This window comes from Mya arenaria, chromosome 5, assembly GCF_026914265.1.
Source record: "Mya arenaria isolate MELC-2E11 chromosome 5, ASM2691426v1".
NCBI classification, from domain to species: domain Eukaryota; kingdom Metazoa; phylum Mollusca; class Bivalvia; order Myida; family Myidae; genus Mya; species Mya arenaria.
In genome coordinates, this window is record NC_069126.1 from 78,233,204 (window position 1) to 78,245,582 (window position 12,379).

General features: G+C 38.3%; 1 protein-coding gene across 1 annotated transcript in view; it reads left to right on the forward strand.

Annotated features, from left to right (window-relative positions):
- The window catches only part of LOC128236227 (neurogenic locus notch homolog protein 1-like), a 29,112-nt gene that overhangs the window by 12,009 nt on the left and 4,724 nt on the right, over nt 1-12,379 (forward strand). The window contains exons 6-10 of the mRNA XM_052951108.1: nt 10,048-10,142; nt 11,178-11,234; nt 11,414-11,471; nt 11,736-11,837; nt 12,255-12,371. Of these exons, the coding sequence (XP_052807068.1) occupies nt 10,048-10,142; nt 11,178-11,234; nt 11,414-11,471; nt 11,736-11,837; nt 12,255-12,371 (429 nt within the window). The remainder of the gene's footprint in view (nt 1-10,047; nt 10,143-11,177; nt 11,235-11,413; nt 11,472-11,735; nt 11,838-12,254; nt 12,372-12,379) is intronic.

Here is a 12,379-nt window from a genome sequence, read left to right on the forward strand (position 1 = left end):
ATGATTGACAAACAACATGAAAGAATTTCATTTAGGAATGGAACAAACAGTACCCAAACTTCCGCACTTTATACTTCAGTTTGGATACAATTTTCCATTTTATGATCTTGAAGTACTAACAAATTACAGCATGTCAACATGTTGGCATAAACAAAGTACAGCTCGGCCGGGTGGGCATCTCGGCGGGCGGGCGGTCTGGCTCTACAGTTCCTTCCGGATCTGTTTAAAATAATAAGAAAGGGAAATAAATCAACAACACCTACCCAAACATACAACCACTGACGCCCTTATAGCCTATACAACATACTCAATTAACACATGTCTGGCATACCAGTTTCAATTGATGGGTCCAACAAGTGTTCCACCACGACCAAAAGCTGCTCATGACAGGTGCGATGAAGCCAACACTTGAAGATGAACCTAATATCAAGTTTCAGTTAGAAAACTACTGTTGTAACCTAAATCTGGCATTTTTCTCGGACTCAATTTTATATAAACACGTCTTTATTACATACTGTAAACGTATTTGAGAACAAAACGATACGAAACTGGGGACGAACACAAACTTTGTGAAAAAACATTTTTTTACAAATATTTAAAGAATAGACATAAAATTTCTTAATGTTGACACCTATTTACACAAGGTGTACTTGCAGTTTGAAGCTGTCAGCAACTGTTTCATGCATTAATCATCAAACATCTGACTAAGTGAAAACTGTGGTTTCACTTCGCGGCAACCTTTTTGGATTTTTGTTTACATTTTGGCGAAGTCTATAAATGGTCTAAGAACGTTCATAGTCCAGTTGTTTTCGTATCAAAAGTGAAAAAAAAACTATGAGAGACCCCTCCCATGCTTAAAAACAAACCAAATAATCCTTTGTACTTGCCTTCAAACATGAAAAAACGTTTAATCAAACTTTCACTTTCGTTTTTCTTTTAGAAAAACCACGATTTCAGTGAACTCTGAGTGGTTCCCAGAACATTTCATCATCTAATTAACTAAAAATAGCCACATGGTTCTTCGCAAATGTTGATATATGTGGTTTAAAGGGTGTATAAAACCAGAACCAGCATTGGGTCGCCTTCAGTGAAAAATTAATAATCATGAGATTCATAAGGGGAGATTACTACATCGACTGCGTAGTAGGTCACCTAAGGTCAAGAAACTGTGTGAGCCACGAACGGCACGAATGCATAGATGAACAAAAGCATCGTGTACGTCATCAAAATTAGCTAGATGAACTACACAAATTAGATAATAGAATAAACACGCAGGTTCATGATTTAGGCCTCTCAATTAATGTAGGTCGATCACGCACATGTATATAAAAGAACGTACACAGATATTTGCACAAAGAACAATATACAGTGTAAATAATGAAGCAATTTCAATAACTGTCATGCCACGCACACGTCAAGCAGTTCGTGTCTAACAATCTGGTAATAAAATACTTACAATACACATTTAATCCATGAGACACTCTTAGGCAGGGCGCTTACAAAATGGCGACGATCGAAAGTTGAAATGACCATGCTAAATATAGGCGTAATAATCTGTATAATATACTTTTTCGATATACGGTTTCCATAAAGCATTCACTTCGTTTGTTTGTTTATTGATCAGTGAAATAGTGTTTACATATCATTTCATTTTAAAGGAAATTTTAGAATTGTTTGGAATCGATTAATCAATTATGGTAAATACATCTTATAACCAACTCACACCTGTAACAATACATTTAGTTTTTCGCCGTTCTCGAGCGGTTGCGTATAAATATGTTGTATTCATTTTGTGATTTTTTCAGCTGCATTTTCAGGGATATGCAAAATGTACGAGTTCAATTGTACATTACTATACATCAATTCAGATTTGTTGTAGTTTAAAGATGTCATGTGTATTCAAGCATTCAATGAGTGCATTATTTCGACCGAATCACCGTGTATCTTTATTTGTTCCCAGTTTTAGTACAATGATGCTTTTTATTATGAAACTCTATGATCACACAGTTTTAAACCTTTTATAAGCAGACTGTGTGTGATGTTTATAGTTTCAAACAAAGACTGCATCGTATCTTTGAAACGTTTTTGCATAAGGTGCCCTGAATTGTATTCCTCCGTCTGCAGATAGAGTTGTGATCTCTTATCATAGAAGTACTTTGGGTTTATATATTATATTATTATTATTTGTTTTATTGTTGTTTCCTCAATTGATGCATACTTTGATATTTGTTTTATCTTTATTTAGGATTGTTGGGATAAGAGTGAGGTTTGTGCATATAAACTGGTTTAAACCCCCAGTAAATGTTCATTTTACTGACCGTTCCAAGGCGGTACCTAATAATCCTTGATAAACATACCTAGTTTTTTATATATAGTATGCACTGTGCTCTTTTTCCATGTTTCTTGTTTGTGTTTTTATGTTCTATGTCTATGTCGCATAAATATTGGTTTTGACGCTTAATATTTTTTTACAAAACTTCAGATGAATTCTTTCCTACTCCTTAGAATGTGGTGTACCCCCAAACCCCAACTGTATAATTTAAGATAGTACCTACAAATGCGTCATAAAATTGGAACTCTATATTTGGTTTTAGTCACATGCTTGACATTTACAAACACATGACCAACCAGTATGATCAAACACAACCCCTGAATATTTAAAGCCGTTAAAAACGTATATTTCATTTTTTTCTTATGTTTTCATTGAGAAATAACCGGCCTCTCTAACGAAACATAATAGTTTTGGTGTTGTTAGTATTAACTTATAATCCAAAGGTTTTGTAGTAAATTGCCTAATTATTTAAATGGGTTTGACTTTTATCAGACTATTAACCAACAATGGCCATATCATCAGCTAATAATAATATAAAAGATCAATATAAGATCATTTATATGTATTCCTGAATCAATATCACTTTGCAAATTGAGCTAAATATGAATATGGAAAACAATAAAGGGGACATTACTTCTTCTTGCCGTTAATCAACATAATACATCATATTTTAAACAATCAGAATATGATGACATAGTTTACCAAGGACCTTAGGCTGTAAACAGGTCCATGATTTTACTCATGATTTGAGACGTCCCGAACAATTTTCAGCCAAAATAATAGGAATTTTTTTTTTATTTTAAAACAAATAATTTTGTTTCAGAGATAACAGTATGTATACATAGCTTCAGTTGTAGAACGTCCCTTTTGAAATCAATAATCTGGATATTTAAGCTTTTAAATATTAGATATATAGAATATATGTCACGAGCCTTTTGCGAATATAATAACACATGTCCTGGGCTAGTAGAATAGATTTGTTCTTTGATGACGAGTATCAGATTGTTTCCATCGCATTAATTTCCAGTAAACCCAAAGAACTGTTTCACCGGCGCTGACAAAGCAAAACAACTTCACTCGCTAGCAGAAACGTAGTATCCGGAAGATTTTAAAACACAATATAATTGGAACGTTTTAAAACACGCTTATAGAGTGGAGTGAATACTAAGATTATATCCAGTATGAAAATAAACACAATAACTTAAGTTTTACTGAATTCTGCTTTTTTTTAAATGGTAACGTCACACCCGCTTAGATGACTATATATTTTTGTAATGTCCATGACATCATTTTCTGTTTAAATACTAAAGGGGTCAAATCCTTTGATAATGGCATGTATGTGAAATCAAAATGAGCTATCAAATTTTCGACATATGCATTTAACAGAAAATAAAGTATTTTGTTCATTATTTTTTTATAAATAATAAAAAAATATTGACGGTATAAGTACGACATACTGGAATATTTCCAACAAGATATTTTGATTCCAATTAAATTGTTCACAAATATGCTGATTGATATTGATTTATTAAACAAATACGTGCTGGTTATAACTTGTGATTTATTTATTTTTCATTTTTTTCTACACCATAACCATTATTTATTAATTAAAAAGTCAAAGGGAGATAACAAGGAACTCCTCAATCAGAATTAAAACACGCTTCTGAAACTATTAAACTTCTAAACATAATAGTAATCTAACACTTGAAAGCAGAAGTATTTGACCCATTATTATTTTTCAAATATAACCACCTTAATGTTTTAATTCAACCATTATTCTGTTCCTTACGTTGACCAGTCATTACCCTTACACTATACAGCCCATGCTTTTGTGTATTCCGCTGACCAACCATAACACTGTATTAATCATCTACCCACGATAATTCTGTAACGTACGTTGGCCCAATATTTTTTGTAACTAAGCTGTGACTATTATTTATTCGGAGACCAACGTTCACTTAACGTTATTCTACAACCTATGTTCACACACAATTATTATGCAACTTACGTTGTTTGCAACAAACATTATGCAACGTTTAAACACCGTTACCCTGTAACCTACGTAGATAAACCATTCTCCTGTAACATACGTTTTCCCACTATTACCCTGTAACCTACGTTGATCTACCATTACCTTGTAATCTTCGTTCACCCACATAACCCTGTAAACAACGTTGACCCACCATAATTCTGCTAGGTGAGTTGATCCACAATCATTCTGAAACCTATGTTGCCTTATCATTATTCTGTAACCTACGTTAAAACTACATCATTCCATAGCATTCAATGACGTATCATAATTATTTAACCTACGTTGAGCCTCCATCATTCTCTAACATACGTTGAGCCTCCATCTTTCTCTTACCTACTTTGAGTCTCTATCATTCTGTAACCTACGTTGAGCCTCCATCATTCTGTAACCTACGTTGATCCTCTATCAATCTCTAACCTACGTTGAGCCTCCATCATTCTCTAACCTTCGTTGAGATTCGATCATTCTCTTACATAAGTTGAGACTCCATTATTTTCTGACCTACGTTCCTCCTTCTTTATTCAGTGGCCTACGTTGATCCTCCATCATTCTGTGACCTAAGTTGAGGCTCTATCACTCTTTAACCTACGTTGAGCTCTATCATTCTCTAAGAAAAGATGAGCCTCCATCATTCTGTAACCTACGTTCAGCTTCTATCATTCTCTAACCTACGTTGAGCCTCCATCATTCTGTAATCTACGTTGAGCCTCCATCAGTCGGTAAGCTACGTTGAGCCTCCATTATACGGTAACCTACGTTGTGCCTCCATTATTCTATAACTGACGTTGACTCTATCATTCTGTAACCTACGTCGAGCCTCCATCATTCTGTGACATACATTGAGCCTCCATCATTCTCTAACCTACGTTGAGCCTCCATCATTCTGTAACTTACGTTGGGCCTCCATCATTCTGTGACCTACGTTGAGCCTCCATCATTCTGTAACTTACGTTGAGCCTCCATCATTCTGTGACCTACGTTGAGCCTCTATCATTCTCTAACCTACGTTGAGCCTCAATTATTCTGAAACCTACTTTGAGCCTCCATCATTCTGCAACCTACGTTGAGCCTCCATCATTCGTTAACCTATATTGTGCCTCCATCATTCTGTAAACTTCGTTGAGCCTCCATCATTCGTTAACATATGTTTTGCCTCCCTTATTCTGTAACCTACGTTGAGCCTCCATCATTCGTTAACCTATGTTGTGCCTCCATCATTCTGTAACCTATGGTGTGTCTCCATCATTCTGTAATTTACGTTGAGCCTCCATTATTCTTTAACCTACGTTGTGCCTCCATCATTCTGTAACCTACGTTGAGCCTCCATCATTCTGTGACCTTCGTTGAGCCTCCATAATACTCTGACCTGCGTTGATCTTCAATTATTCTCTTACCTACATTGAGCCGCCATCTTTCTCTTACCTACGTTGAGCCTCCATCTTTCTCTTACCTACGTTGAGCCTCCATCATTCTCTAACTTACGTTGAGCCTCCATCATTCTCTAACTTACGTTGAGCCTCCATATTTCTCTTACCTACGTTGAGCCTCCATCATTCTCTAACCTATGTTGAGCCTCCATCATTCTCTAACTTACGGTGAGCCTCCATTATTCTCTTACATACGTTGAGCCTTCATCATTCTCTAGCATGCGTTAATTCCCCATCATATTTTAACCTACGTTAAGCCTCTATCATTCTCTAACTTACTTCGAGCCTCTATCATTCTCTAACCTACATTGAGCCTCCATCATTCTCTAACATACGTTGATTCTCTATCATATTTTAACCTACGTTAAGACTCTATCTTTCCCTAACCTACTTTGAGCCTTTATCACTCTCTAACCTACGTTGAGCCTCCACCTTTCTCTAACCTACGTTGAGCCTCCATCATTTTGTAACTTAAGTGCAACATCTATCATTCTGTAACCTACGGTGAGCCTCCATCTTTCTCTTACCTATGTTGAGCCTCTATCATTCTTTAACCTACTTTGATCCTCTGTCATATTGTAACCAACGTTGCGCCTCCATCATTCTCTAACCTACGTTGAGCCTCTATCATTCTCTTACCTACTTTGAGCCTCCATCATTCTCTAACCTACGTTGAGCCTCTATCATTCTCTTACCTACTTTGAGCCTCCATCTTACTCTAACCTACGTTGAGCCTCCATCATTCTGTAACCAACGGTGAGCCTCCATCTTTCTCTTACCTACGTTGAGCCTCTATCATTCTTTAACCTACTTTGATCCTCTATCATATTGTAACCAACGTTGCGCCTCCATCATTCTCTAACCTACGTTGAGCCTCTATCACTCTCTAACCTACGTTGAGCCTCCATCATTCTGTAACCTACGTTGAGCCTCCATCATTTTGTAACTTACGTGGAACATCTATCATTCTGTAACCTACAGTGAGCCTCCATCATTCTCTAACCTACGTTGAACCTCCATCATTCTGTAACCTACGTTAAGCCTCCATCATTTTGTAACTTACGTGGAGCATTTATCATTCCGTAACCTACGTTGAACCTTCATCATTCTGTAACCCTCTTTGAGCCTCCATCATTCTCTTACCTTCGTTGAGCCTTCATCGTTTTGTAACTTACGTGGAACATCTATCATTCCGTAACCTTCGTTGAGCCTCCATCATTCCGTAACTTTCGTTGAGCCTCAATCATTCTTTAACCTACTTTGAACTTCCATCATTTTGTAACCTACATTGAGCCTCTATCATTCTGTAACATACATTGAACCTCCATCATTCTTTAACCTACTTTGAGCCTCCATCATTCTGTAACCTACGTTGAGCCTCCATCATTCTTTAACCTACTTTGATCCTCTATCATATTGTAACCAACGTTGCGCCTCCATCACTCTCTAACCTACGTTGAGCCTCCATCTTTCTGTAACCTACGTTGAGCCTCCATCATTTTGTAACTTACGTTGAGCCTCCATCATTCTGTAACCTACTTTGAGCCTCCATCATTCTGTAACCTATGTTGGGCCTCCATCATTCTGTAACCTATGTTGAGCCTCCATTATTCTGTAAGCTACGTTGAGCCTCCATTATTCTTTAACCAACGTTGAGCCTCTATCATTCTTTAACCTTCGTTGATCCTCCATCATTCTGTAACCTACGTTAAGCCTCCATCATTCGGTATTTTACGTTGAGCCTCCATCATTCTTTAATCTATTTTGAGCCTCCATCATTCTGTAACCTACGTTGAGCCTCCATCATTCAGTAATCTACGTTGAGGCTCCATCATTCTGTAACCTACGTTAAGCCTCCATCATTCTGTATTTTACGTTGAGCCTCCATCATTCTGTAACCTACTTTGAGCCTCCATCATTCTTTAACCTTCGTTGAGCCTCCATCATTCTGTTACCTACGTTGATCATCCATTATTTTTAACCTACGTTGAGCCTCCATCATTCTGTAACCTACATTGAGCCTCTATCATTCTCTAACCTACGTTGAACCCCCATCATTCTGTCACCTACGTTGAGCCCCCATCATTCTGTCACCTACGTTGTGCCTCCATGATTCGGTAACCTACTTTGAGCCTCCATCATTCTGTAACCTACGTTGGGCCTCCATCATTCTGTAACCTACGTTGAGCCTCCATCATTCTGTAACCTACGTTGAGCCTCCATCATTCTTTAACCTACGTTGAGCCTCCATCATTCTTTAACCTACGTTGAGCCTCCATAATTCTGTAACCTACGTTAAGCCTCTATCATTCTGTATTTTACGTTGAGCCTCCATCATTCTGTAACCAACTTTGAGCCTCCATCATTCTGTAACCTATGTTGAGCCTCCATCATTTTGGACCCTACGTTGAGCCTCCATTATTCTTTAACCTACTTTCAGTCTCCATCATTCTGTAACCTACATTGAGCCTCTATCATTCTCTAACCTACGTTGAACCGCCATCATTCTGTGACCGACGCTGAGCCTCCATAATTGTGTAACCTACGTTGTGCCTCCATCATTCTGTATCCTACGTTGAGACTCCATCATTCTGTGACCTACGTTGAGCCGCCATCATACTTTAACGTTCGTTGAGCCTCCATTATTATGTATCCTACGTTGTGCCTTCATCATTCTGTGAACTACTTTGGGCCTCCATCTAACTGTATCCTACGTTGAGCTTCCATCATACTGTATCCTAATTTGAGCCTCCATCATACTGTATCCTACATTTAGCCTCCATCATACTGTGTCCTACGTTTAGCCTCCATCATACTGTGTCCCATGTTTAGCCTCTATCATACTGTATCCTACGTTTAGCCTTAATCATACTGTGTCAGATGTTTAGCCTCCATCATACTGTATCCTACGTTGAGCCTTCATCATACTGTGTCCTATGTTGAGCCTCCATCATACTGTATCCTTCGTTGATCCTCCATCATCCTGTATCCTACGTTTAGCCTCCATCATACTGTATCCTACGTTGAGCCTCCATCATTCTGTAACCTATGTTGAGCCTCCATCATACTCTAACCTACGTTGAACCTCCATCATTCTGTCACCTACGTTGAGCCTCCATCATTCTGTAACCTACGTTGGGCCTCCATCATTCTGTAACCTAAGTTGAGCCTCCATCATTCTGTAACCTACGTTGGGCCTCCATCATTCTGTAACCTACGTTGAGCCTCCATCATTCTGTAACCATCGTTGAGCCTCCATCATTCTTTAACCTACGTTGAGCCTCCATCATTCTGTAACCTACGTTGAGCCTCCATCATACTGTATCCTACGTTGAGCCTCCATCATTCTGTAACCTACGTTGAGCTTCCATCATACTGTATCCTACGTTGAGCCTCCATCATACTCTAACCTTCGTTGAGCCTCCATTATTCTCTTACCTTCGTTGAGCCTCCATCGAACTTTAAGCTTAGTTGAGCCACCATCATTATGTAACTTACGTGGAACATCTATCATTCTGAAACCTTTGCTTAACCTCCATTATTCTGTCACATATGTTGAGCCTTCATCATTCTTTACATTTCTTGAATCTTCATAATGCCAAGACCTACGTTGCACATCCAGAATTCTATAACCCACGTTGAACCTCTATTGGTCTGGTGCATACGTTGAACCTTCATCATTATGTAACCCTCCTTCCACCTCCATCATTCTGTAACCTACGTTGAGCCTCCATCATTCTGTAACCCTCCTTGAACCTCCATCATTCTGTTACCTACGTTGAACCTCCATCATTCTGTAACCCTCCTTGAACCTCCATCATTCTGTTACCTACGTTGAACCTCCATCATTCTGTAACCCTCCTTAAACCTCCATCATTCTGTTACCTACGTTGAACCTCCATTATTCTGTAACCCTCCTTGAACCTCCGTCATTCTGTTACCTACGTTGAACCTCCATCATTCTGTAACCCTCCTTGAACCTCCATCATTCTGTTACCTACGTTGAGCCTCCATCATTCTGTAACCCTCCTTGAACCTCCATCATTATGTTACCTACGTTGAACCTCCATCATTCTGTAACCCTCCTTGAACCCCCATCATTCTGTTACCTACGTTGAACCTCCATCATTCTGTAACCCTCCTTGAACCTCCATCATTCTGTTACCTACGTTGAACATCTATCATTCTATGACCAGCGTGCTGAGGTTAATTTGCACTGCTAACTAATTTTAGAACAGTATTTATTTTACTTTTAGCATCGGCAGTCGCCATTTCCGGTCCTCTTTGCTTCAGATGTAGAGCTCAAAACATAGACTCGTGTCGAGATATTCGGCAATGTGACCTTGGCCAAGTAAGTTAAGCTTCATTCAAAATACAATAGTATTATTTTATTTGCAAGGAAGCCATCCTGTATTACACGTAGGACAAATAAGGACCAATATCGAAATAACATGTGAGACAAAGCACACAGATATGCTTCGTACATCTGGTTGGTAAATTAGCTTGACCTTAAGATTTATCGTACTTTGTGAGTCTTTTACGTTGAGCGCGAATTGTGCCAAACCACACAAATATGTTTCTTGCATCTGTTGGGGCTCGAAACCATGACACCGCGCCCAACATTTGGACGCTCTTGTGTGTCGATCTGTGTGCTAGCACCATAATATGACTCGACAGTGATTCATATTAGCTTTCATCTCCCTTTAACAATCGCGCATAAAAAATACACAAATGCCATAGAAAGACGATATAAATGCCGCTATATATCAAATATCTGAACACAGATGCACAGCATGTTACGGGTACTAGTTATTTTTTGTATGTGACACATTGACACACACATAATTCTGATTGTGATATATTGACATTCAAAAAAAATATGGAGGTTGTCCGGTAAGCGCACTTGTTAGCACACTCGCTCCTCACCAAGGCGACCCGGGTTTTATTTCCGGCCTGGGCGCATGTAAGTTTGGTTTGTGATCACAAAGCCGGACAAGTGGGTTTCCTCCGGGTACTACGGTTTCCCCCACAACACATGACCACACTCTCACGTAACATTGTACCAACGAGAGTAATGTTGTAATAAAGTGTTTCATAATCGTTGTAAAATAATTAAGTTTAAACTAAAGAATTCAAGTTACGTTATCAGTTCTAAGAATTGTGGTGATGTGTTGTGGCACATGAACATGTGTTTGGTCGATAAATGATATCATATCGAAGGGTTGAAAGCGAAAAGGTTCTATCTTCTTCTTTATTTAATGTCACTTTGAACATTTTCGCATTCACCCCTCGATATACTCACTGGATTCATTTATTTAACCATTTGTTTCTATTCGCGTTAATGTTTAAAATAATGATATATACGATGCTTACTTTTATGTCGTAGGTGTGCTACATCAGGAACAATCAAGGTGTCTATGAAAGTGGATGTATGGGACTGCTGGTATGTTTTGAGTAGAAAACTGTCTACATTCAATTTTGCTTTCCGTACATTTTGTTTTTGTGTAACATATTTTACCAAATAATGCTTTATACTAAATTTCAAGAAATTGCAACGATTGGCCGATGTTTGTTTGTTGTATTTACTCATGTTTCTTTAATACCAGTTGTGTACTTTTCCAGCAATGTCACGCCGTTATAGCCTTTTTGGGCCGAAAACGAGGCTTAGCTGTAGGGACAGGTGGTGGATATTTTAAATTCAAATAAGAAACCATAATTAGCTTTCATATATATAATAAATTATAATGACTTTGCTCGTATGTAATGGCAGACATAAGCTAATATGTTGAAAAGAAACTTTGGTTAAGGGACCAAGACAATAATACAATGGACATACATACACCTTATTCTGTAATAAACCAAATCACATGTGACGTTGCTAAATATTGTTCTGTTTTCTCGCGCGCTGTTTCGATCTTTTTCCAGTAACATGTTTGTCTTGTAGAGACTGAATGTTACATGAAGTGTTGCGATGAAGACCGCTGTAACAGTGGACCGTGTCCTAATACAACGACTACTACAAGCACCACCACCACAACAACAACAGGTTCATATATCTCATCTTATTCGCCAACGGTTGCTTCTCTCCATAATAGCGGAAAATAATGAGCAAAAAAACAACGTCTAACATATCCAGTGACAATCCTTAGTGCAACAAGAAAGCAATGGAATTACATGGCCCTGTTGCCTTAAACATAATAAGGGTTTGTGTAAATACACAGTTATAAGAAAAATCTTTTAAAAACGTCCATTTGATACCGATTAGCCAATCATTGTTATGATAGGCCCTTTTCGTGATCAGTGTATAAACTTGATAACAGTTACGTACTGCCAAGATAACACAAACAGCTCGCGTCTAATAAATCATTTTGAATTGACCTTCAACATTAACCACAGTTTATTTTACTTATTGCTAATGGAGACCTTCATTACATTTAATGAAAAACTCATCCTTTCCTGACAGCGTGGCGACCCTGTGACTCCTCCCCATGCATCCACGGCCGTTGCTTTAACGACCAACTTGCCCACTCGTACCACTGCCAATGCGATTCGGGCTACCAGGGACGTCATTGTGACATCGGTATAAAT